The sequence below is a fragment of the Vulpes vulpes genome, chromosome 7 (assembly GCF_048418805.1).
Source record: "Vulpes vulpes isolate BD-2025 chromosome 7, VulVul3, whole genome shotgun sequence".
NCBI lineage: Eukaryota > Metazoa > Chordata > Mammalia > Carnivora > Canidae > Vulpes > Vulpes vulpes.
Genome location: NC_132786.1, coordinates 48,787,580 through 48,815,448, shown reverse-complemented (window position 1 = coordinate 48,815,448; position 27,869 = coordinate 48,787,580). Strand labels below are relative to the sequence as shown.

The window sequence follows — 27,869 nt, the reverse complement described above, 5'->3', positions numbered from 1 at the left end:
GCTGTGTAACAACTGACTGTAATCTTAGCAGTTCAAAACAACCCTAATTTATCCTTTCGCATTCTGTGGATCAGTAGGTAGGCTTAGCTGGGTTCCCTTTTTGGCATCTCACAAGCCCCAAATCGAGGTGTGGGTGTTGTGGGAAGAATCCTCATCCAACCCCATTCAGTTTGTTAGAAGCATTAGAGGCCACTCTGGGGGCTTTGCCTCAGGCCCCATCCATGTCAAAGCCAACTACTACTCTCTCTCACACTTGAGTTTGGACTTCTCCTTAGGCTAACAGCAGAAGAAAACTGATGGGATTAGGCCCCCACATCATCTCCATTTTGATAGCTCAGAATCAACTCTTTAGCAATCTTAATTGCACCTGCAAAATTGCTCTCCTCATGCAACACAACATGATTGTGGACAGACAGGGCATCTTATCTTACATTCAGTCTCTGGGATCAGACTGGGAAATCTGGGGGAACATTTTAGAATTCTACCTACCATTGCCTCTTTTCAACTTATTTCTGATTTTGTTCTTCTAAAAAGAAATTTTTAGTTTTATTGTATTACTAGAGAATGACTTCTGTTTTGCTGCAAGAGAAGTTCAAATGGAACACAGAAGTATGTGTAAAAAGGGTAAAATCTGTAATCTCCCCTTTTAGGGAAACGACCTCTAGGAGGTCAGCTGTGCTTTGGAGGCAGGGTAGCTTTGTTCCACTCATCATTTTTTTCTGTTGAGGCCAGTAACAGATGAGATCCCAAATTTAAATTCTTTTATATTACATGGGACAGAGGATTATTTTTTGTTGATTGCTGGTGTACTAGTTGATACCCTGAATCTACAAGGCGGTACAGCATGCATATTTGAAATATGCTGCTTCATTACAGCCAGAAAATATTTTACCAGCAACATTATGCTACATTTTTAATAAACACAGTTCTGCATTGCAGTAATATGCATAAAATATTTATATAAGAATCAACTCCCTAAAAATCTATTTGACTAGTCAGAATGTACAATAATTTTGAGGGTTAGCAAACAAAGGAGATTTAGTGGGCACGTAATTATGGTCTTTTAAGAGTTTAAAAAGCACACAAAAAAGAGAATAAATTATTTTGTATGGATCTAGTAGGCGAATCTAGGCTGAATTATAGAAGTTGCAAGAAGAGGCTAGGTCGATTAACTGTCTGATTCTTGATTTTGGCTCAGGTCATGATCTCAGGATCATGAGATCAAGCCCTAAACTGGGCTCCGAGCTGAGCATGGAGCCTGCATAAAGATTCTCTCTCTCCTCCCTCTGCCCCCCTGCACATGCACTCTCTAAATAATTAAGTAATTGAGTAATTAAGTAATTGATTCATTTTTAAAGTATTAAAGTAGTTGCAAGAAGGTATATGTAGTGTATACAGAGACTTTTTATTAAAAATAATAAGAAAATAGAACTCCCTAAACCGGAACAGATTTCTAGGCAAACCAGTCTATTTTTTTTTCCAGATGAGGTCATCTCAACTTCCCAACCAGGAAGTCTAAACTCTGCCTAGAGGGCTATATAGCAGGTTTCAGTTTACATAATCTGAAAAGGACCATATAGTAAACTTTTTCTGCTTTGTAGGTCATACTGTCTGTCACAACTACTTAACTTTGTAGTTGTAGAATGAAAGCAAATATAGACAATGCATGAATGAATGGGTGTGGCTGTGTTCCCATAAAACTTTATTTACAAAAATAGGCACCAGGCCAGATTTGATCTGTGAACCATGGCTTGTCAACTCCTGCTATATATCATTTCCTGAGTTGGGTGGGAGAAGGACCTAATCATCCTCCAATTCCCTTCCATACTCAAAACTTCAGGGCTACATGCTTCTTTGAGGAGGGCATGGAAAAGCATAGTTATCATTAGCCAAACGATCTTCCCAGAAGGAGAAGGAGCTACCTATATGCATCCCTTTTTCAGTTTTCAGCCAGATAATTGCAATGGGGAAAGTTCAGTTATATGAGATTTAAGCTGCATGACTCCAAATAATGAGGGAAGTTATAAACGTTTTTAAAAATGGAAATCTGGGCATGCGTTATGTGGCCCTAACATGAAATAGTTAATATATTAAATAGCTGAACACAGGAATGGGACGTTCATAGAATATGTTGACAGGACAAAAAGTTGAAACTGTTGGCAGAAAACCAAAGTCAATATTGGAGCCAAGCAAATACTGCCTGCAGTGCCCTATTAGGGAAGCTTGAGGACCGTCCATTTTTAAGTGGCAAGAGACTCCCTCACTTCCAGAGCCACAGAAGCAATTGTGCTCTCAGGTAGAGAATTTCTATTATTCTGATTGCTTCCAAATAGATGCGTGTGTGTGGTTTTTTTTTTTTTTTAATTAAGCATAGTTCTACTTTGAGAAGAAGCTATCCGTATGTTCTAATTTCCACTGTATTTAGAGAATATAAGAGAAATTGATATTCTTATATATGAAATCTTTTACTCTAAGATATTTTAAAATCAAAGAGACTGCTGAGTGCTTTAAAATTTTTCAATGGGCTTTAGTATTTTGAGAGCTTTCCTTAGGGATTCTGGACCAATATTATTGCCACTATTTACAGTCATTTTCTTTTTCCCCAAATCAAGAGATTTCACAACTGTTTAACCCCCCTCTACCAATTCCCTTTCCATAATTATCAAAAACATTGATGGCAAGTGAGCCGTTAACATGATAGTAGTCTGGAGATCTCAGTTTGTATCTTGTGCTGTAAAATATACAGAAGCTCTTGTTCCCTGTACCGGTAATTACGTGTTTAGATTCGCAATGCAGACATCTATAAGAAGATCTCTATCACCTTAAATTAAGGCTTATGATAAATATGATCTGTAACCAGCAGGGTTATGTATGTGTTGCTTTCTCTTCTAGGATGATTTCATTCAGGCAAGCCGCTTATTTCACTTGCTTCTTTGCTACAGTTTCCTGTGGTAAGTGCATTATCTCTAAGATGTAAAGTTGTGTGTAGGAAAGGAGTAGTTAACAAGACATGCCAGCCCTGGAGAAAGCTATTGAACATACAGCTTCCAGATGGAGGCAGATCCAGTAAGTCAGGACATAAATCCTTGTAACATCCAGGGGCATGTGCCACTTCTCAGATGTATTGCCCTAGACACAGAGGGGTGGGGGAGCCCAGAAGTGAGAATGTCTGTGGGCAAACAGAAACTTCTGTTTGTAAATGACTCTTTACAAAGCAGATCTTAAACAGTCAGCCCTCCATTTTTATTATCAAGATATTTTAAAAACTTTATCTGAATATTCAATGTATAGGCATTTATAATGTCTGGATCCAACCCTAGTGTTGTTATAGGTACCAGGTGTATATTTTTTACTCTCTTAGGCCACTGGGGAACTACTTCAGAAATGAAAGTATTTGGTTTAAATTTAAATTAGTAAATCATCCATTTGAATAGTTCTGGTTTTAACACCAGGCTTTGAACCCTATTTCTCTCTCTAGTCATTCCATTAAATTTTCGGGGAATAAAGATGATTCTGGTTTCTGAGTCTGTGTTGACTTAAGATGGCCACACCCCAGTGATTATTTATCTGCCTTTCAGATGTATGGCTAAGATAAACACCTCTTGGGAAAGGGTTACATTTGTCAAGAGATATTATTTTTTCAGGAAGAAGGTATTTTTCCCCTCCTAAACCCAAATCTGCCCCTCCATGTCTAATTGCTTTTTTGAGCCATGATCATTAAATTCATTGAATGCTGAGGAGTAGGAGCCAGAGATGCTATAGAATATGGCCACTTCAGTTTTATCTTTTTGGCAAAATAATAATAATAATAATAATAATAATAATAATCATGCTAAGATAATTAGAGATGCAGGTAAGCAGAAAATAAGAAACTATGTATTATTGTCTGTAGTCCTATAATCCAGAAATGGCCACTGTTAAAATTTATTTTAGTCTTTCAGATATTTTTCTACATGTGTCTATCTACACATTTAACAAAGATGCTATTAATTCTACATACTTTTTTAATAACTTTTATAACATTTATAGCTATTTTTTATATATATCATATTTTTTGGAGCTTAGTAATCTTCCCTAGTCATGTTTTGTGTGATTTTTAAAAGATTTTATTTATTTATTCATGGGAGACACAGAGAGAGGCAGAGACACAGGCAGAGGGAGAAGCAGGCTCCCTGTGGGATGCCCAGTGTGGGACTCAATCCCAGGACACCAGGATCATTACCTGAGCTAAAGGCAGATGCTCAACCACTGAGCCACCCAGGTGCCCATTCTATGCACATTTTTTAAAAAAGATTTTATGTATTTATTCATAGAGGCACAGAGAGAGAGAGAGAGGCAGAGACACAGGCAGAGGGAGAAGCGGGCTCCATGCAGGGAGCCTGACATAGGACTCGATCCCGGGTTTCCAGGATCACACCCCGGGCTGCAAGCGGCGCTAAACCGCTGCACCACTGGGGCTATCCCCTCTATGCACATTCTTATACACACATTCAGTTATTTCTGTAGAACAAAATTTTGGAAACAAAAATGTTAGAAAGGTGGGAATATTTTGGAAGGTTTGGAATATATGTCATGAAACTATCTTTCAGAGGGGTGATTTTCCAGTTAACCCTCTCTACTAGCAAATAAGAGTGATCATTTATCCTACTTAGGCCAACTCCACTAGTCATCTATATGGCTTGACATATATTCACCTTTCTGGAAACTGTATCCTAATTTGTTTCTGTGCAACCACTGCCTCTGAATTTGGGTCCATGCAACTGTGACCCAAGCAGACCTCAACTAGTATGTAGATGCACGTGTCCTACTGGCTACCATGACCTGATCAGAGCCAAAGGCCTGCAACAAGACTTTTGCTTACACTTCTGGAAATAAGACTCTTGACCTATTAGAAAATGCAAAGGCCTGAGCTTCTGGCACCACCTTGCCACTCTGTGTAACTTGAGACCAACAGCAACACCATAGAACAGAGCAAATAAATGAAGAGAAATTGAATCTTGATGGAATCAGCTGAGTACCCTATCCAGTGATTCCTGAGGCCAAATCTGTCATGGACTCTGGTTTCTGAACCAATATATTGCATTATACTAGATCATATTTAACTAGGCTTTTTAAATCATTTGCAGCCAAAATCAGTACATCAACACTGGAAACTTAGATAATTAAAATATTTTTTTTGCTAATCTCATCAGTAAAATGGCATCAGTTGTTTTAACTTGCTGATATTTATGATTCTTTTTTTTTAAGATTTTATTTATTTAGATATGCAGAGACACAGAGAGAGAGAGGCAGAGACACAGGCAGAGGGAGACGTAGGCTCCCTGCAAGGAGCCCAATGTGGGATTTGATCCTGGATTCTGAGGTCACACCCCAAGCTGAAGGCAGACACTCAACCACTGAGCCACCTAAGCATCCCTGTATTTATTATTCTTACCATTTTTCATATACTCACATTTTTCATATACTTACTGTATGCTTGTGTTTCTTTTGTAAATTATCTTTTCTTTTTTAAAAAATATATATTTATTTATTCATGAGAGACATAGAGAGAGAGAGAGAGAGAGAGAGAAGCAGGCAGTTGGAGAAGCAGGTTCCAGGGAGCCTGACATGGGATTCGATCTCAGGTCTCCAGGATCACGCCCTGGGCTGAAGGTGGTGCTAAACCGCTGAGCCACCTCGGCTGCCCTGTAAATTAACTTTTCATATCTCTTTGCCCTTTTTAAAGAAAAATGTGGTGTTTTTCTTATTGATTATGTAATTTTTTTAACAACACTAAAGAACCTGCCCAAAGTCCATGGACACAGGAGACAGTGTGGTATATTTTATGTTTTGGGATAACTTATATAACAGTGCTTTAAAACACTCTAAAATACAAAATGAACAAGCCTACTATCATTATTGTCATCACCATTATCATCACCATTACCAACTTAGGAGGATAAGTAAGAACACCTATTAGAACTTTTCTCCCAATCTGTTCCAAAGTTGGTGTGTTTTTAGTTGCCCTGTTCTGTCAGCCAAGTCACATGGCAGTTCACAAAGGCTTCGCTGAGGAATGGGAACTACCAGGCTAGCACAGGCTATTGTTTGTACTCATGTTTGTGCACTGGGACAGGGGAGGATGACTTGGTAACTATGAATCAGCCAAATACATCAATTGTTCACAACACAGGTTGTGACTGCACCAGCTACTCAGTGTTTTGTGTGTATATGAAATCTAGGCCTGTACACCTGGCAACTTGTATCCCCACAGGCTTCCACCTGAAGAGATCTCTGCTTTTTCTTCTTATTTTTTTATTTTTATTTTTTTGATCTCTGCTTTTTCTAAATATAAGCCTTACCCAAGGGTTAGTCATCTTAGCTATACCTCCCAGAGGAAGAAAAGCGATCTTCCTGGGTTAAGTCATCATAAGAGACCTCAAGGCTGGGATCCCCAGAGGGGTAGGATAGTGCAGGGGAAATTTTAATCATCAGTGCTTAATGAAACACATGTGTCTAAGCTGCCCATTCCCTGAAGGGCAATACAAAAATAGATGTCCTAGAAGATGGGCAAAGTTATCATTAGAATATCCTGTGGTTAATGGACAATTGACAGACGAACAAATGCGCTGCCTAAGACGGAAATGCTTATTAAGCTTCATTTAAAGTGGGTCTCTCAAGGTAAACTCAAATTCATGCATCAAAGTTTACTTTTAATATATGAAACAGAAGAAGAGTAAAGCTAGCAGATAATACTCTAACAACACATGGGATGCAGGGTGCCCTAGAACTGTGAACACTGCCAAACAGCAAATAGTTCAGAATGATTTTCAATTTAGCTCATGTGTGCATTTGCATTTGCTTGTAGAAACCGAGCAAATAAACGTGTTCTCTGTACTGATCCCAATAAGTACCTAATAACTCTTGGTTTGTTTAAATTAAACTGAGATGAGGTACAACATTTAACATCGCACACTAGAAAAGGGAACAGGATTGGGAGTGAGAAGAGCTAGGTTTCTCTTCCAGGACGATCATTAGCCACATGGGTCTTACTTACACAGCTCTATACTGCCCTGAGATTCAGTTCCTTCTTTCTGTTAAAAAAAAAAATCAGAGGCATATAATGAAGTCTGCCTCTAACTCCCCTTACACTCACAGAGCTGTTTGTTGTGAAAGGTTTTGAGACAGAGATTGTATATTGTTGGGTTTTTAAAAATTTTTTTTATTTGACTATAGTTAACACATAATGTTACAACAGTTTCAGGTGTACAACATAGATTCAACTTCTCTATACATTATGTTATTCTCACCACAAGTGTAGCTACCATCCATCACCATACAACACTGTTACAATGTTGACTATGTTCCCTATGCTGTGCTTTTTATTCCTGAACTTATTTATTCCATAACTGGAAGCCTATTATTTCATTTCATTTCATCTCATTTCATTCATTTCATTTCATTCTATTATTTTTAAGTAGGGTCCATGCCTAGTGGACCCCAGTGTGGGGCTTGAACTCACCACCCTGAGATCTAGACCTGAGCTAATATTAAGAGTTGGACACTCAACTGACTGAGCCACCCAGGCATTCCACTTGTTATTTTTTTAAATAAATTTTTATTTATTTATGATAGTCACAGAGAGAGAGAGAGAGAGAGAGAGAGAGAGAGAGAGGCAGAGACACAGGCAGAGGGAGAAGCAGGCTCCATCCAGGGAGCCCGACGCGGGACTCGATCCCGGGTCTCCAGGATCACGCCCCGGGCCAAAGGCAGGCGCCAAACCGCTGCGCCACCCAGGAACCCCTCCACTTGTTATTTTTAAGGCATGGTATTTTCATAATCTGTTAGCCCACAGGGAGAAGCCAAGCTAGAAATGTATTTTCTTGCAGATAATTTATGTGCAAAATATTATATAATTTCATAAAAATCAACCAAGTTTTTTATGGAGAAGTACCCGTAGAATGACTTTATTTTTTTATTAAAAGATTTTATGTATTTATTTGGGGGAGAGAGAGAGCAGGAGAGGGAGAGGGAGAGGGGGAGGGAGAGGGAGAGGAGAGAGAGAGAGAGAGAGAGAGAGAATGTGAGAAAATGCAAAAGGTGGAAAGAGAGAAGCAGGCTGCCCATCAAGCAGGGAGTCTGATGTGGGGTTCCATCCCAGGACCCCGGGATCATGACCTGAGCCAAAAGCGGATGTTTATCAGACTAAGCCACCCAGGAACCCCCCCCCCCCGCCTCCATAGAATGACTTTAAATAATATTATACTTTGTTCAAATAGTCACCTTAATATGTTATACTTAATACAGTCTTGTAAAGCTCTTTGGGTATTTAGTGGAGGAAGTAAGAAGGTTTAGAACAGATATATTTTTATCAAAATAATTATTCACATTCATTGCAAATTAATGTATTTTTTCAATGATTGTATCACAGGATGCCTGACTCAATTATATAAAAACACCTTCTTCAAAGGTGGGGACCTAACTGCCATGTACACCCCGAATGTCCATCACTGTCAGATGATGTGCACATTCCACCCCAGGTGTTTGCTCTTCAGTTTTCTTCCTGAAAGTTCAACTAATGATGTAAACAAAAGGTAAAAGATGATATGCCATTATTGGAGAAGCCAGTCATTTTGCAAAATAGAACCAGTCGTGTGCAAAAAGGTATAGATGTTGCAGGGTTATGGTTCTCAAATGGGGTTGAAGGGCCAGTTTCATCAGCATCACCTGGAGTAGTTCTTATATTAGCAGATCCTTAGGCCACAGCCTCAGACCCAAACCGTTCAGCCCACTGAACCAAAGTGTCTTGGGTCTGGCGATATGCATGTGAAACAGTTGTTTCCTTCACCTAAAGTCATAGAAACTAGGCATTGTCTATCCAAGGATGTAAGGAGAATGCTTGGGTTAAGTGATTGCCTCAAGAAAGGGTCTAAAAACAGGTGAATATTTCACCTGAACAAGGAAATATACTGTCTGACTCAGGATCCTATTAGTGGATAGCTCAGTCCTAAGAAAATATAACAGAAGGTAAATATTTTGTTGCAAATATTGTTGAGTAAGATCCAGAACTTGTGACCTTGGGAAGGGTCTGGTCTGAACGGGCCTGTAGTAAACCAATTTGGGCACCTGTAGTATGTATACTTTGTGTGTGTGTGTGTGGGGGGGCTGTGTACACACATGCACATGCACGCACGTGCAAATATATATTACTAACTAGCATTTTGGAAAAGTAAGAGCACTGGAAAAATAACCATTAAATATCCTACTAGCTCATAAAGTTGACTGAATGCAGCCATGATTTCATCATAATTTTCTTTCACTTTGATCAGTAATCAGAATGAGCATTTCTTCACTGTTCTCATTTCCATATTCATAAGTCTTTTCTTTTATCTTAACTCTGTTTGAATCGAAAAACTTGGAATTAGGTAATCACCCTCTAATTCTACATATTAAACTTGTACAGAAAACCCAGAGTGTGTGTGAGAGGCATCAACCTTTATTTATTTATTTATTTATTCATGAGAGAGAGAGAGAGAGAGAGAGAGAGAGGCAGAGACACAGACAGAGGGAGAAGCAGGCTCCATGCAGGGAGCCTGACATGGGACTTGATCTTGGGTCTCTAGGACCACACCCTGGGCTGAAGGCGGCACTAAAACACTGAGCCACCCAGGCTGCCCCAACTTTTTATTTGGAGTTGAGTTAGGTTCTAGAATCCTTGTGAGAGATAACCATTAAGATTGACGTTAAAGATAGAATGAAGTCTTCTGTTAGTGCAAACTAGAAGGAATTAATAAGCAAGCTGAACAGCATAGGTAGATCCAGCTCTCATAACTGATTTAATTTCTTAAGTAAAAACATTCACCAGGTGAAAACATAATATCCCAAATTTTAGGAACACGGGAAAAGTCATTACCTCTTTAATATGATTGACTTTCTGTATTTAAAAGTGTTTTTAAAAAAGAAAAATAATACTGAAGTTAAGAATTACAAAGGCTGTTAGATCTTTATGGAATTTCCTCTACAAGTGTTTTTTTCCAGCAAGTGTCAGGGAAGCTCTATTATTTTCCTTATTCCTAGTCATAGTTATTAGTGTATAAAAAATGTTAGACATTTCCTCTAGTGTGTGTTTATTATTCTACTTTCTAACTGAAAGGTCTTTTAAAAACAGATTTGGTTGCTTCTTAAAAGACAGTGTTACAGAAACCCTGCCAAGAATGTCATGGACAAGTGCAATTTCTGGACATTCCTTAAAGCAATGTGGTCATCAAATAAGTGGTAAGCTGTTGATTCCTTAGCTAAATTTGAATGAATAATGTGTTTACCTTAAAACAGGTTCTGTTCAAGCTCTATACTGCCTTGGACATTTGGAAGGGAGCACTTTGAGGGGACACTATTTATTGGATGTATCCTTCCTCTTGTCTTTATCAGTTACATGCTCAAGGAGCCTCTATCACTAATGAGATTAGCACTGCAATATAAGATTTGCAGAAGGTGAATACACATTGAAATGATGGCTGTCACCTTCCCCCACTGCTGATTGCACATAAGAATCTTAGAACACAGAGGGCATCTCTCTCCCTGTTTTACTTGAGATGATTTGTATGCTAGTGGTTCTTGACCAGGGGTGGTTTTGTCCTTCATCCAGGGCGCATTTGGCGATAACTGAAGACATTTTTGGTTGTCACATCTTGGGGGGATGCTACTGGCATCTGGTGGATAGAGATCAGAGAGGCTGTTAAACATTCTAGAAGGCACAGAGAAGCCCCCCTGACAAGGATATTCTGGTCCCAAATGTCAATAACACAGAGGTTAAGAAACCCCATTAAGCCCCCAAACGGAAGGTCTGTGTTCTATAAATCTTGCTAATAAGAATAATACTTTTTAGAAAAAAATGTGAGGACTAAGAGGTCAAGAAATTCAAGTTCTGACACTGCTACCAATGTCTTGGGAAACAATTTCCAAACCTATCCTAATTTAAGGCAGATAAACTATTTCTCTGACCTGAAAGTGAAAAGTAATGAAAAGATTCTCTCCACCGATGGGCTGGCAGGACCTTGAAATAACCATGTTGTGACTGTACATCATTGCTATTTTGCCTTTACTATTTACACTTAGTTTTGTAGTGTCAAATTTCAGGTGTTTTAACATTTTTTATCCTTCCTTCCCCCATGAATACCACTCCCTCAATCCACATGGGTGCTTTGTGCCCGCAGTTTGTGTAGGAATCAGTCCTTAGTTGGGAACATGGGGATCTGACTTAGCCAACATGGAGTTTACCTGAGGATGAGTACGTGTCCTATGTTATAAGATCGAACCTATATCTTAATACAACTTAGTATAAATTATTCAATTAAGCATTCTTTTTAATTATGCTATCATAGTAAAATTTAAAGAACAGTATTTTGCTTTTCTCAGTACTCCTAGTGATTTTTTTTCTCAAACTTCATCTTACAGAACTTGATTTAATGTTCCCTCCTAACTCTCCCCAAGTATCTCAAATTAAAGTGAATAATTGCTCCCCAGGACATAAAGTCCCTAAACTCGGTACCAACTTTAGTTTAAAACATTTATAGGTAGGTTTATAGCTTTCCACTGATCATAAAGAAAAGTTTTAGTTTGTAAGTATCTCATCCCAACTCAGCTGGTTTCTTTTCTGATGTGCAGCAGAGTTGGAAAGAGACTTCATTTCTAGAATCTGCAAACTCCTATGGGCATGAATCACTTTGAGTTATCCACTGTCCTGCCCATCTCAATATATTGTTTTCCTACCAGTTTGTATTCTTTCTGTCATTCCCGCCATTAAATCTAGTAGTATGACTTTTTCAACCAGACCGTTAGGAGTGGAACATTACATACAACAGATTATGGTTATCCTTCTGGTTTCCTTATCCAAGGGTCTAACAAATCTGAGTGCCTTTTATTTTTTCTTTTCTTTTTTTTTTTTTTAAAAAAAGCCTAAATCATAAATTTGGTTCACTGTCTGTCAAAAAAATTATATTTTTTGTGTATAAGATACATTTCAAATGAAAGGTTGCTTAAGTGAAATGTAACAAAAATATAAAGAAAATACAAATGGCTTCATCACAAATATACAAGGACTCTTCCCTTTTATAGTGATTTGGCACATAGATGTCAATGGCAGGGCTTACAGATGAAATTCACAATCAGACAGGAGTAGTTGAGAGCTGAGAAATAAGCAGAGATAGAGAAGCTCCTTCACTCAATGCAAGAAGTTGAGGGCACATCAGTTTGTTTAATAATGCGAACCCCTGGAACAATCACCAGGGCCCTCACTGTCGTTGCTTTGTTTGTCTTCCACTGCTCGTTGATCATGAAATATTACCCGTATGGTTACAAATACCTTACAGTTTTGGAAACAAAGTCACCCTTTCTCCATGCTAGTGCTCTAAAACATACTAGAGTGTTTTTAATTCGAGCAGAGTTTGATAATGTAGTGATGTCAGAAAAATTCTAAATCCCCTCATTAAAAAGGCAGTCGTAAAAAACAGAATATCATCCTTCAGAACTATCCTAATTGATGATCTAGTTCTAGAAGGAAAGCTTACTGAATTTGCTCTATGCATTTTACTTGTACAGCTTGCCACCGAGACATTCATAAAGGAATTGATATGAGAGGAGTCAATTTTAATGTCTCTAAGGTAAAAAGTGTTGAAGAATGCCAAAAAAAGTGCACCAATAGCATTCACTGCCAATTTTTCACATATGCCACTGAAACATTTTACAATGCAGAGTACCGGTGAGTAACATTCATGGTGTTTATTATTTCTGATGGTGCTTGTAAGATTTAATTGTACTCTTTGTAACTTTTTTTTTTTTTTTTACAAAGGAAAACCAAATAGGGCTTTGAGACTTAACCACTCTGCTTATTTATTTATTTACTCAGTTTTGGTGTCATTTTGCTAAGGAGAATAATTTCCATGGATTGGGAGATGAGGGTTTGTCTGAAAAATATCTCCCACTCCATTCTCACTCTAACCTTGCATGTGCAGAGCAGAAAAATGTCTTTTTGATTAATAATACAAACCCTGGACTCACTCAGGATCAAAGTCATTGTTCTGATTGCTTTATTTCCCATTGACCAAGGATCATTTCAATGCAAAATGGATTGCTACATGGATCTTGCAGTTTAGGAAGAGAAGTAACCTCTTTTCTTCATATTTAGAAACAGCTGCCTTTTAAAGAATGGTCCAGAAGGAACACCCAGCAGTATAAAGGTGCTGGCTGATGTGGTATCTGGATTCTCACTGAAGTCCTGTGCACTCTCAGAAATTGGTAATTGTATGGCTACTATTTCACTTTGTGATCGTAGTAGGCAGAATTAGAATCCCCCAAAGACATATCTACATCCTAATTCCTGGAAATGTGTGAATGTTACAATACATGGCAAATGGAGCTTTGTAGAGGTGAGTAAGCTAAGGATTTTGAGATGGGAGATAATTATTCTGGATTATGTGGATGGGCCCAATGTAGTCATTGGGCCATGACTCATGACTCATGAGAGTACTCATGAGAAAAAGAGGAAGACAGAGAGGTTGTAGTCAGAGAGAGAGAGTTTTGAAGAGGTCACACTGGTGGCTTTCAAGATGAAGAAAGGATCCATGAGCCAAGGAATTCAGGTAGCCTCCAGAAGCTGGAAAAGGCAAGGAAATGGGTCCTCCTATAGAGCTTCCAGAAGGAACAAAGCCCTGCCGACATCTTAATTGTAGCCCAGTGAGACCCGTTTCAGATTTCTGATCTCCAGAACGGTGAGATACTAAATTTGTATTATTTAAAGATACTGGGTTTGTGATAATTTGTTACAGCAGCAGCAGGACACTCGTGCAATTACATTGCAGAGAAAACTCTGCAATAATGTCATTTCTTGGTGGTGTCCATTGTCTGGCGAAATGACTCAACCATAATGAATCAATAAAGTGCTGCTGTCGTTTGAATTACCCAGAAAATTGTCCCTCCACCTTATTTAGCATATCAGTCTGTTAGTGGTAGGATGTCACAGAAACCAAAGCACCAACATTCAATGCTACGCAGTATCCAGTGCCAGCCAAACTCCGCATCAGGTGCTGGGTGAAGACCCCCCACCCCAAAGGAGATTGGGAAATTGGCAACAAGGCATCTTTTTTCCTCTTTGTTTCCTTTCCCCTCTGGCACATCCCTTCTGTGATGGGTACCAGATTTCTGGTTCAAATTTACGGATTATTTAATTTTTAACACTCACATTTGGTTCTTTTTTACAAGTGTAATTTCTATCTCTTTACTGATATCCTTTATTTGTCAGGACAATGTTTTCATGTTTTTCTTCAGTTTTTTAGATGTGGATTCCTTTAGTTCTTTGAATATATTTAAAATAGCCGACATAAAAAAATTAAAAAATAAAAATAAAAAAAAATAAAATAGCCGACATAAAGTCTCTGTATAGTAGATGAGGAAGTTGGTACTTTCTTAGCAAAAATTTATGTTGTGCGTAGGGGCCATAGTTTCTTGTTTCTATGCATGGCTTGTATTTTTTTGTAAAAAAATTAGACCTTTTAAATTATAGCATACAGTAATGCTGGAAATCAGATTCCCTCCTTCCCCAAAGTCTGCTGTTGTTACCACTTTCTGTTACTGCTATTTGTTTGGTGACTTTCCTGAACTAATTCTGTATTTATTCTTTGTAGATATGACCAGGAATGTTTCTACTTGATTTTCCTAATAGTTAGCTAATGATTAGGCATAGATTTCCATATGTGCCTGGAACCAGTAAGTCTATCAGGCTTTTTTTTTTAAAGGGTTTTTCTTTTTTTTTTTAATTTTTATTTATTTATGTATGATAGTCACAGAGAAAGAGAGAGGCAGAGACACAGGCAGAGGGAGAAGCAGGCTCCATGCACCAGGAGCCCGATGTGGGATTCGATCCCGGGTCTCCAGGATCGTGCCCTGGGCCAAAGGCAGGCGCTAAACCGCTGTGCCACCCAGGGATCCCCCATCTCTCAGGCTTTGATGAAGGGGTGTTTTGTGAGTGTTGGGGCACGCTACCAACCTGCAGACAGGCATTTCACAACTTTGCCTTGGCCTTGGCCTTCTGCCCACTCACGGTGCAATGTCAGCAGGCCTGAGGGGTTAGGACTTTCTCAGATCTTTTATGGACTTGTGCCCAGCCCTGCTCATGCACACAGCCCTGTACTTGTCGATGGCCTTCTAGATTCCCTGGAATATGTCAAAGATTTTCTTTTCTTTTTTTTTTTTATGTCAAAGATTTTCACCACCACCCTCTTTCCCTTCATTTTCCTTTTAAGAATTTTGTCAGCTTATTGTTTGCTCCAGCTATTACTGCTGCCCTAGGAAGCTGCAATGTTACATAATTGCCACTTTTTGGTTGTTGTTTGTTTTTTGTTCTTGGCAAACACTTGCAAGGAAAAGGCTGTTTACACTGAAGAGGCTCTGAGTCACGTCAAATAAACTCAGTCCTCATGAATAGTTCCTGAGAACATCCACACAGGTCAAATAATGGTTTAGCTGGGGCTGGGGATGGAGCTTTGGAGCATTCTGCCCCAACCCCATCCTGCCCCCTCCAGGGCTGCTGGACTGCTGGTTTTCAGCATGATTGTGGGGCTATTTCCATGGAGCTGAGGAGAGGAGAACAGAAATAGGGCAAATTAAAATCCCACAAAACTCACTGTTCTTATAGAGATTCAGCTGTTTCTCTTGAGCAAATGCTCCCTGGACTGTTATAATCTGATTAATTTTGATTAATTTCTAGAGCTCTGAAAACACTGACAATTTTGCCTCTACTCACATTATTTTTGTGGAGGAGAGGATTTTTCAGGGGTCCTTCCCCTGCCATTTCCACTAACACCCTAGAGTGCTTCTGATAAAGCAAAACAAAACAAATGAAACCAAAAACTAGCTTTAAAAAAGAAAATGGTTCTTCTTAACAGGATAGCTCTTGTGCTTTTGTCAACTGGATGGGTCAAGTAGCGACTGCAACACTATACAATTCTGTGCTGCATGTTTCATACGCAGCAATGGACACCCAGAGTACTTCAGAATTGGGGAATCAGGAGAGTAGGATATCTAGAAGTAATGGAAAACATAAAATGGCTAAAGGGGAAGGTCAAAGGCATTTAACCTGAAAAAGATCAGGATGACTGTCTTAATTTTTTATTTATAGAAGGGTGTCATTGAAGAACGGATTAAATTAACCTGTGTGGTTCCATTAGGCAGGTCTAGGTAGATGCTACCATGAAAAAAATAAAACTATTCTAACCCTTAGAAAGGACCAGAAAAAAATTGGGCCTTGTCACGAGGTAGTGGGCTCTTTGTCACTATAAATATCTTAGGAAAAGGGAAACAACTTGTCAGGAACATCCTAGAGGGATGGAGTTGTAGGTTGTGGATGTTGCACGGATGTCCCACCTCAGGAGGGATGACCTCTAAGTTCTCTTCCAGCTTCCAGAGTCTGCATTTTTTTTTCTTTAAAGATTTAATTAGTAGAGGCTCAATTTCCAAGACTGCCCATATTATGGTATGGCATAATTAACGATAATTCATTATCGTTATGATGATATTATGTCACTAGAGGTACTTTCTCTTGAAACACCTGTGTTCATTTAATTTAGGACTCTTTTTGTCCTTCCTATAATTGCTATCATTATTCCACAATTTTAACAAAATTTATCAAATTGAGTAAACCGAGTAAATAATATGAACACAAATAAACACATAATTGAGACATAAAATAAGGGGCACCTGGGTAGCTCAGTTGGTTAAACATCTGATTCTTGATTTTAACTCAGGTCATGATCTCAGGGTCCAGAGATCAAGCCTCATGTCAGGCTCAGCACTCGGAATGGAGTCTGCTTGTCCCTCCTCTCTTTCTCTTTTTTCATTAATAAATAAAATCTTAAAGAAAATAAGATTATATAAAGATAACGAAAATGGGTTTTCTCCTGTTCTAATTTCAATGGGCACATGGCATTTTTGTTAGCTACCTGGTATCTTTGTTAATCTGTTTTTATTAAAATCTTTTCTGTAATACTCAGAAAATGTAACACAAAGCCTTATCTCCTAAGATCTGGAATTCAGGGTCAGGATAATAGAAAGAAAATCTAAACATATGCTAAGTAACTTACATATTTTGCGTAGGTTGAGATGGAGCCGAGAGTATAGGTTGAGATATTTCACTTCTCTGACGTAGAAATCTTTTATCAGATTTAGACCGATTTTTCCTTCTTCCAAATGGCAAACAACAAGTCTGAGGATAAAGGTCCATTTTAATGGACCTTTTCTTCACTTCGGGTATGTGGTGCTATGAATAACAAACAGTCATAATTTCCTTAGATAGGATGACAAAGGACAAGTCACTTGAGTGTCATGTCATTTGCTGAGGACTGTCTCCCCTCTGTGAGTTCACAGGTTGCCACATGAACATTTTCCAGCACCTGGCATTTTCGGATGTGGACGTTGCCAGAGTTGTCACCCCAGATGCTTTTGTGTGCCAAACCATTTGCACCTACCATCCTAACTGCCTCTTCTTTACATTCTACACAAAGGCGTGGCATCTAGAACCGCAAAGGTGAGTAAGAATGTGTGACATTGGCTACGATCCTGTCATCACTGTAATTTTATAGTTTGGGTTTTTGAAAACCTTTGTTCATTTCCTCAGAGCACTTGAAGCCAGGGCTTAAGTAGGTAGTTTCCTGCCAGGTGTACATTAGTTAAGAGCTTAGCCGACTTGTCCACCTACCTTCTCTTCCTGAAACATAGCATTGGATCCATGGAACAATGGCCGTGGAAGAAAAGAATCAGATGCCTTTCTTACTGATCTAAATGTTTTCTCTTATTAACTTGAAGTAAAAACCACTCACTGACAGCATATCCATTAATATTGTCTCTAATTCCTGCCTCAGAAACTAGAGCCCTGTTTATCCCGATTGACCTCTTTACCCTCAGATAATCTATTCTTTTCTTTCTGCACAAAAGTGGAGCCAAGAGATGAGTGTATAGTTATACAATAGCATCAGCCACAGAAACGCCTAGAATTTGGTGTTGGCTCTTTCTTCTTTATCATTTTCTCTTTTTTGCTTTCTTTTCAATGAGAAGGTGGAGCTTTACCATTCTTCTCTCTCTAGGTTATCTGTGCCTATCAGTTTTCCTTAGACAGAGATGTGGCTTGGTTTACATTTAATCTCTGTGATTTATTAGAGAGAATCCTGTGGTCTGCTTTACTTTCTTTTTCTTTTTTTTTTTTCTGTCTGCTTTACTTTCAAAAGAGTTTCTCAGAGGAATAAAATTTGCAGAGGTGATTTTCAAAACATGAAGAGCTTTTGTGTTTGCCTTTAACGCAGCTTTGTTTCTCTCTTTTGCTTTTTTTTTTTTTTAATAGAAATGTTTGCTTTCTTAAGACTTCCAAAAGCGGGACACCAAGTTCACCCACTTCTCAGGAAAATGCCATGTCCGGATACAGCCTTTTAACCTGCAAGAAAGCTTTGCCTGGTAATGTAATTCAATAATAATAGCACATAAAATGTGATACACTTCATGATCTTCTAACAAGTAATAGCGAAGAAACAAACCCCAGTACCAAAACCTCGGATAAATGTGGTTTATAGCTGTTTTCATTTTGTATCTTTTTATGTCTCTAATTCACACAGAGCCCTGTCATTCCAAAATTTACTCAGGAGTGGATTTTGAAGGGGAAGAATTGAATGTGACCTTTGCTGAAGGAGTGAACGCTTGCCAAGAGACTTGTACCAAGATGATTCGCTGTCAGTTTTTTACTTACTCTTTACGCCCAGAAGACTGTAGAGGAGAGAAGTTAGTGAAAATTTATTTTTCAAAGACAATTGCGTGAGTTATGCCCTTCTCTGAAAGTTTAATCTTTCTACTGATCATTTTATCTAGGTGCAAGTGTTCCTTACGATTATCTTTGGATGGTTCCCCAACTGGGATGACATATGGGACACGAGTGAGCTCTGGTTATTCGTTGAGGTTGTGTAAAAGTGGGGACAGTTCTGGTGAGTGAGCCTCACTTTTTCATGGAACTGTAAAGGGATGCCTGTGTTGTTTTGATCGATTGCTTAGTTTCAGATAGCAGAATTATGTATTTTGTTTTCCTTGGCTGAGAAGAAACTCTGAGTCGCCTCTAATGCTAACCATTAACTGTAAGACTCTCTTTTTAGTCTGCACAACAAAAACGAGCACACGCATTGTTGGAGGAACCAACTCTTCTTGGGGAGAGTGGCCCTGGCAGGTCAGCCTGCAAGTGAAGCTGAGAGCTCAGAGCCACTTGTGTGGAGGGTCAATCATTGGACACCAGTGGGTCCTCACTGCTGCCCATTGCTTTGATGAGTAAGTATGGCGTGTGTCTTATCCAGAGTCTTGACCTGCCTTTTTGTTTGGAAGGATCTATGATAAGTTTCTTGAACATCATGTCAGTGTATTCATCAAAGTTTATTCTTTAATAAAAGACTCTTTTTTTTTTTAAGGCAGATGTGATAAAAGGCATTTTAAAGCAGGGCTGATATTCAAAATGTTGAACAGCTAGTGGGGCCTCTCTGAGCACTGACTGACTTGACCCATCAGAACACAGTGCGGCCTGTTTGCAGGGCTGGCAATCCCGGGGGGCTTCTTTCACTCCTACTTTAAAGAATAAGAAGAAATGCCCCACCTGCTTCCACCTCCATCCACCACTCCCCAAATGTATTCTTCAAAGACTTAATTTTCCAGGCCCATAGACATTTTGCTTTCAGCTCTTTGATTCACAAATGTACTCAATAATAGAGTGAAAACTAAAATGGGAGGTGGTTATATATTTCAGTGAATAAAATCTGGTAAAATATTTCTACTTTATAAGGAAAATTGTACATGTGGCAGGGTTTTAAAGTTTTAAAACACTTAAACTTTGTACCTGAATGGGGCTTGAGTCACAGCTCTGTCACTTATTGGAGGCATGAGTGACCTTGGGCAATTTGTATATCTCTCTTTATTTTCCTGTCTACAAAATAGGAACAATAATATCTAATTATAAGGTTATTAAAAGGGTTACGTGATACACTTAAAAGTCCTTAGCACTATACCTAGAACGTAAAATCACTGCCTCCCCCAATAAGCTATGATTAAATAAGAAATGTAAAAATGGACAAAGCATAGGAATAGCAAGAAATACAAATAGCCCTAAAATAAAAGATACTTGGTCTCTCTCAGGAGGTATTTTGTTTTCAAAGAATTCTCCCTCTTGCTCTAAGAGGGTAGGTCCCTGGTTGCCATGTGTCAGGATTGAGGATCTGGCTGCTGACTAAACCAGAGTCAACGGTACTGCTGAGCAGAGCAAGGCTCCTTCATGGTTGCCACATAGCAGCATGGGACTCCAGGCAGTGGCTCTGCTGCACATAGGATTGCTAAAGGGGAATCCTATTGACTTGGAAGGAAAGACCCTATGAATGGGGAAATAGTAGGTCCTCCCTTTTCACAAAATGCACTCCAATTTAGGACCAAGAATTTTCATCCTTTTTTCCCCCAGCTTTACCGAGATATAATTGATATACGACATTGTATAAATTTAAGGTGTAATGTAATGATTTCACATATGCATGCATTGCAAAATGATTACCCTAATAAGATTAGTTAAGACATCTGCACATCCATCACTACACATAATTACTTTTTTGTGGGTAGTGAAAATTTTCAAGATTTGCACTCTTAGCAACTTTCAATGTTTCAAGTATTGTTAACTGCAGTCACCATGCTGTACATTAAGTCTCCAGAACCCATTTATAACTGGAAGTTTGTACCCTTTACTCTTCCTGCCGTGACACTCCCCTGCAACCACCAATCTGTTCTCTGCATCTATGAGTTAAGTTTTTTTTAGGTTCCACATATGGATGAAAACATATAGCATCTGTCTTTCTCTGACTTATTTCATTTAGCATAATACCCTCAAGTCCCATCCACATTGTTGCAAATTGCAGGATTTCCTTCATTTCTATGGCTGAATAATATTCCATTGTATGTGCACACACAGAGACATGCTTATATGCATATATATAATACATATATGCATATGTATATATATGTGTATATATATAGACACTGTATATATTATACCACATTTTTTAAATCATTCATCTATTAATGAACTTAGGTTGTCTCCATGTCCTGGCTATTACAAATAATGCAGCTGTGAACATGGGAGGGCAGATAACTCTCAAGGTAGTCTTCTCATTTTCTTTGAATATATACCCAGAAGCGGAATGGCTGAATCTTAAGGTAGTTCCATTTTTAAATTTTTGAAGAACCTCCATATTGTTTTCCACAGTGGCTGCACCAATTTATATTAAGAATTTTCATTCTTGAAGGCTCAGTGTTGTTGAGTTTGTAAGAGATAAGATACACGGAAACATTGATTTTATTGAAAGAAGACCACTTGTGCCCTTATCTGTATGATTTTCTCTAGAGTTTTATGCAAATATTATCTAGCATTTCTCCATGATGATAAAAACGTCCAAATCTTTACACAAGATAAGACTTTGCTTTAGGTCTTAATTTTAGATTTACTTTGTACTCATATTTTTAAAAATTAATTTAGGGGTGCCGGGGTGGCTCAGTTGGTTGAGCAACTGACTGGCTCAGGTCATGATCTCAGGGTCCTGGGATTCAGTCTCACGTCAGGCTCCACGCTCAGCGGGGAGTCTACTTGTCCCTCTATCCCTCCCCCCACTCATGCTCTCTCTCTCAAATAAATAAATAAAATCCTTTAAAAAAGAGTTCATTTAAATTTTCACACTTCTGAAACTATCGATATTTTATTTTATTATTTATATTTATTTTTATATTCTATTGTATTCTGATTTTGTTCTTTGGCCATGCCATGAGGTGTGCTTTATTTGCATTAATGACACAAATAATTTTCTAGAACAGGCCAAGGCAAACTGGAGGATTAGCAGTTCTGGTGGGGGTCCTCTGAGGGCCGCACAGGCTGGGTGCATCTGCTAGGTCACTCAGGTTAGTTCTGAGTCATTATTAGTTATTAGTTTGGGTCATTAGTAGTTCTGGTGGGGGGGTCCTCTGAGAGTCACATAGGCTGGGTGCATCTGCTCACGGCTCAGCCTGTCACTCAGGTCCATCTTGCAGGTGGCTCTTCATGTCAGGCCTGGGCTGTCTCCAAGATGATGGAGGTAGGGAATCCTTCAGGTTCTTAGGAACCTTCTTCACTCCTCCTTTCCTGCTCAGTGGTCTCTGGTGGGCAGGTGTTCTCCTGTGTCTCTGTTGTCCTCAGCCTGGCCCTACAGAAGCAGGTGATCCCCGGCCTATCTGCTACTTTCTAGAACCACCCTGAAGTTCCTCTCAGAGCCCCACGCCTGATGCTCCCACTCGCCTTGCTGCAGCCAGAGGCCTAGAAAGATAACTTTTGAGTATCACTGAAGCCTCCCAATTTTGCCCAGTGAGGGGGGCGTGTGTACGATCAGTCTGACAAGTTCATGGAAGCGATTGCTTTTAGGTTTGCTGAACTGAGCAGGATTTCTCCACAATAAACTATGAGTCTCTCCCAGACAGTTTCTCTCAGATTTGGGACAGCAATGCTCTTGCATTTTTACTTACAGTAACATGAAATAACTACATAAATGCACACGTTCAATGTTTTTAACTAAATCTTCAGAGATTCGGTGCTGCTGCTGGTAGTGATGACATGTTGCCAGGAAGCAAAATTAGGTAAGTAAAAATATGCCATTTGCAGTATTTTCCTCCCAGCCCAAAGCACCAATTTCAAAAGGTAAAATTGAAAGGAAAAGGGGCCAATATCAAAGGCTGTCTTTCTGGTTTCAAATGAGTCTTTATTTTTCCCTCCTAGACTCTCCTTGCCAGATGTTTGGCGCATTTATAGTGGCATTTTAAATCTGTCAGAGATTACAAAAGAAACACCTTTCTCGCAAATAAAAGAGATTATCATTCACCAAAATTACAAAATCACAGACGGTGGTAGTTACGATATTGCCTTAATAAAACTTGAGGCTCCTTTGAATTATACAGGTATGTAGCATATTTAAGGAGAAGCTATTCAGCTGAGTTCAGCAGCTTTAAATTTTCACATCAATTTGAGCAAAAGGGTAGAATCTGGAGAGATTGTCTTTAGTTTCTGGTTGATGGAGTTGAGAGCGAGTTGAGGAATTGCCAAGGGAGACAACACCTGTGACTTGGATAAATCTCTTCTATTTAAGGGATAAGAAGTAGAAATTGGTCTCTTCAGGTAGGAATCCAGGTGCATATACATTATTGAAATAATACACATGGGAAATGTCTTGGTTGTTTGGGAAGCATGGTTCCCTTTGGCAAGAGTAGCACGATTTCTGTGGCTTTGGGCATGTTAGGAATATATGAAGACTAGTAGGGCCAGATGCTAATTCCCAGGTCAAACTTGAGTGGAAGGAAGCTCTGGGAAGCTGGTAGTGTGGTGGTGGGAAGTGTGGCCTCCGTGGCACAATGCTCCACAGTTGGTGAATGCCCTCTGTGTCCAGGAATGATTACGTGACCTTGGTCAAGTTGCTTTTACCTCTTTGCGCCTCGAATTTCTGCGTCTGTAAAATGAGCATGACAGTCACCTGTTGGTGTGTCATAAAAATTGCTAATTAATAAGTTAAAGCACGTAAAATAGTGCTTCAAACAGTGGAGACACTGTTATTACTATTGAAAGTAACATACACAGGGTAAAAATACTTCTAAATGCTTTTGACAGAAATACATGTTCTGAGTTTAAGATTTAATTGAGAAAATTTGGCACCAAAAATGTCATGTGAAAATGAGTCTGATAATGAGAAATTTTCTTGAATCATTGGCCTTAGCAATCAAATAGAAAGCAAAAGGGTCATTTTTCATGGTAGTACACTAGAGAAAGAGAATATGGAAAAAGGAAATTGTGTATTTTTAAAGTCAGTACCTATAACTTTGTTTAATCAAACTCTAATCTAAAAATTACCTTTCAGAATTCCAAAAACCAATATGCCTACCTTCCAAAGATGATACAAATACAACTTATACTAATTGCTGGGTAACTGGATGGGGCTTCACAAAAGAAAGAGGTACAGCATGATATATTTTTTTAAGATTTTATTTATTTATTCATGAGAGACACACAGGGAGAGAGAGAGGCAGAGACCAGGCAGAGGGAGAAGCAGGCTCCATGCAGAGAGCCCGATGTGGGAATTCGATCCCAGGAATCCAGGATCATTCCCTGAGCCTAAGGCAGATGCTCAACTGCTGAGCTACCCAGGCGCCCCCAGCATGATATTTTAAATGTTCTTAAAACAAGTCTTTTACCTTAAGGTACACAGAGTGAATCAGTTTAACTGGCCTCTGTCTGAAATTTTATCCAAACTCATCACCATTCCAATCTATTCATTCTCAAATATTTACTCACTGATTCTTGAGAAGATGTATTTTTCTTTGGATCTGGAAAAATTTATAAGGTAACCTCTTAAGAATCTTACTTAATAATAAAGGTCACTTGTTTGACTATGGGATAAAGGATTTGTCCCATATGGGGCTAATAAGACCACTCAAGCCTATCCTGTCCTCACTACTAATAGTGTTGCCATCTCTCAGTGCCATTATTTTGCCTTTATACTAAGGGTCAGGAGTAGAGGCAGGCACACCATCTTTTTCTGGAAGGCTCTAAATGTTTTTTGTGTTGTTATTGTTGTTTCATGCATCCTTCCTGTAATCTGATGAAGCCTGTGAGCCACTTTTGTAATGGTGCTTTTATTTTTTTATTTTTTAAAAGATTTTATTTATTTATTCATAAGAGACACATAGAGAGAGGCAGAGACATAGGCAGAGGGAGAAGCAGGCTCCCCATGGGGAACCCCATATGGGACTCGATCTCAGGACTTCAGGATCATGACCTGAGCCAAAGGCAGACCCTCAACCACTGAGCCACCCAGGCACCCCTGTCATGGTGCTTTTAAATACTTAAAAAGAACATATAGACATATGAAGGAAACAAGTGAAATTGCAATAGAGTTATCAAAATACTTTCAAAAAGATGCAATACGGGAATGCATGAGTTTCTTTAATATATTAAATAGTAAGTTTTTCAAGTAACTACCATAATATCAGCCACAGCTGTCACGTGAAACTATCACAAGTGTGATGAAAAATATCTGTGCTCTTGACTAATGGCAAAGCCATCCTACTAACACTCCCATTTTTATTGCTTGCCATCATAGCTGAAGGTAGTGTTAGACTTCAGTTGGAGATTGGTGAAAATAAGGATGTATTTTCCTATCCAAGTGTATAGAGCAAGTGAATTCTTTCTGTGGACCCCAGTTTAAGAAGCCCTGCTCACGGGTAGTTGGCATTTTTAAATTGCCCTTGGATTTCCCATGAAACATACTTTTCTCGCTTTCCAAAGTTTTGTTCTTGATAGACACTATAGGGAATAAAATTTGCACATTCTTTACATATTTAAGCTCATCAAGATCTTTCCTTCTTTCCTGACTTAGTCCTTTATTCAGTGAATTCAAATTTTCCAAATGTTTGGTACCTTAAGGCAGAAAGAAATTTTAAGAGTAACCTTAACTAAGAAAGGAGAGCTCCCAACATATGTTCAAGGGGAACCTGGACACGGGCGGAAATGTAATTATTTGTGAATAAATCGTTCTTCATGGAAAATATTTGCATAGTTAAAAAACAAAATACTCTTTTGAGCATATGGTGAGTTCCCCCCCCCCCCAAAAAAAAAGAAATCACATATTTTTAAATGATCATGTTGAATATATAAAACAAAAACTGAAAGATAAGAATTTCCAGCTTTGGGGTTGGAGGTAATAAGAGGGAATTTCTGAGAGATTTCTATTGAGATGAGAGGTTGGCAGGGAATCTGGTCAGCCTTGGGGTGGTGGGGTTGTCCTAACATTGACATCAGAGGCCAGTACATGGAGCTCTCTGTTTATCAATTTCTTTTTGCTTTTCTCTCTCTCTCTGTGTCTCTCTGTTGGTGTGATTAACTCTGCTTTTTCACCCTTTACTATTTTTACCTAAAGAAATGACCTAATGAAAGGTTCATAACACTGATTTGCTTTAAGACATTAGTAGTTTCAGACTCATCGTATTTCCTCCTTCTGAAGTTTTATATTGATTACCTCACAGGGGAAATCCAAAATACCCTACAAAAGGCAAATATTCCTTTGGTACCAAATGAAGAATGCCAGAAAAAATATAGAGATTATGAAGTAAACAAACAGATGATCTGTGCTGGCTATAAAGAAGGAGGGAAAGATGCCTGCAAGGTAATACACTCAGTGATGAAAAAAACACACAGTAGTCTACTTGAGAAAAATCAACCACAAAATATATTCTCCATAGTACATTTCATTGTATTTTTCTTTAAAAAATTGGAGCCAAGGGATCTCTGGGTGGCGCAGTGGTTTGGCGCCTGCCTTTGGCCCAGGGCGCGATCCTGGAGACCCGGGATCGAATCCCACGTCAGGCTCCCGGTGCATGGAGCCTGCTTCTCCCTCTGCCTGTGTCTCTGCCTCTCTCTCTCTGTGTGACTATCATAAATAAATAAAAAAAAATGTAATAAAAAATTAACAAAACATTTAAAAAAAAATTGGAGCCAAATAATCTGACAATTTCAAAAGTAACCTTTGATGAACTGAATATGTGTGTGTGTGTGTGTGTGTGTGTGTAAATTTTTATTCTATTATAATCTGTGCAGAGGCATACTATATATAAGGGAGCACCATGGTACATAAAATAGCGGTACTAAAATATTAGAGCATTAGATTTACTTGACATTGAGATTCTGATATCAACATGTCCTTTTTGGAATAAATAGAAAATGCAACCATACGTATTGAATCCACTTATTTTCGTCACATCCAGAGGAATGAGGAAGGCAAGATACCCAAAGAACTATAAGGAACTGTATGTACGTGTTGTGTGTGGTGTGACTACAGAATTTTAAAGGCACAACTGTCATACTTTGTATTATTTCATTTTTCCACTCACTGTGACACAGGGAGATTCAGGTGGTCCCTTAGTTTGTAAACACAACGGAAACTGGCATTTGGTGGGCATCACCAGTTGGGGTGAAGGCTGTGGCCGCAGAGAACAACCAGGTGTCTACACCAAAGTGGCTGAGTATGTGGACTGGATTTTAGAGAAAACACAGGTTGGTGATGGGCACACCGGTCTTGGATGAAGTCACCAGTGCAAAGAAGCTTTCTAGAGATGGGAAAGAGCCCGGGTTGTAGCATGAGTTTTACAACCTGGGTCCAGCTCAAATGCTAAGCCTTGGAGTCTTCGTCTGCAAAAATGTGGAGAATGGTATCTGCTTCATGTCCTTGTCATAAGGGTAAAAGGAGACAGTGCACACAAAGCTGCTGAGGAAAATGTTGTGCAGAGGCAGGCTGTCAGCCTCCAGTAAAAATGCTAATAATGGAAGATAACAAGTGAACATTTCCGCAATTATTTGTTGCAAAATAAAATGGCAAAAGAATGTGACTCAAAAGTGTGTTCTTCTGATTGTGAGACAGAATGAAAGGTAAGTAACTCCAGATTCTAGCACCGTGCTTGTGCTGGCCTCACTCTTCTCTGACTGCCTCCTCTGGATCTCGATATATATCTTAGGGACAGTAATCTTTTCTCTTTTCGTCACCTGCATGGTCATCAAAACCTACCACTGCCTGCCTCACTTGGGGCAAAGAGCCAGTAAGCTTGGGTTTTGTTCTGCCAACTGTAGAATATTAACTTTTCCAAGAAAGAGATGGGTTTTCTGAACCTTGGAGAATAGTGGTGCACCTTTTGATTTGGGCCTCCTACCTTGTTAGCTGGGTTTGGCACAAGGCCCCTGGCTGGGTGTGCAGGAGAGGTCTGCGGGGCTGCAGCTCCTG

At 39.0% G+C, this 27,869-nt stretch overlaps 2 protein-coding genes across 2 annotated transcripts in view; both read left to right on the top strand.

The window, feature by feature from the left end:
- The first annotated feature begins 2,204 nt into the window (after window positions 1–2,204).
- KLKB1 (kallikrein B1) lies at window positions 2,205–27,480 on the top strand. Its single transcript, XM_026018289.2, has 15 exons — window positions 2,205–2,296; window positions 2,893–2,951; window positions 8,411–8,573; window positions 10,148–10,254; window positions 12,577–12,736; window positions 13,163–13,272; window positions 17,395–17,554; window positions 18,365–18,474; window positions 18,633–18,795; window positions 18,883–18,995; window positions 19,161–19,329; window positions 22,829–23,007; window positions 23,958–24,053; window positions 26,122–26,261; window positions 26,996–27,480. Exons 2-15 carry the CDS (start codon window positions 2,894–2,896, stop codon window positions 27,176–27,178), a joined length of 1,911 nt encoding a protein of 636 aa, XP_025874074.1. The 5' UTR covers window positions 2,205–2,296; window position 2,893; the 3' UTR covers window positions 27,179–27,480.
- F11 (coagulation factor XI) overlaps window positions 27,419–27,869 on the top strand; it is a 23,063-nt gene continuing 22,612 nt past the window's right edge. Inside the window, exon 1 of the mRNA XM_026018298.2 lies at window positions 27,419–27,520. The gene's annotated coding sequence lies outside the window, so the exon portion shown is untranslated. The remainder of the gene's footprint in view (window positions 27,521–27,869) is intronic.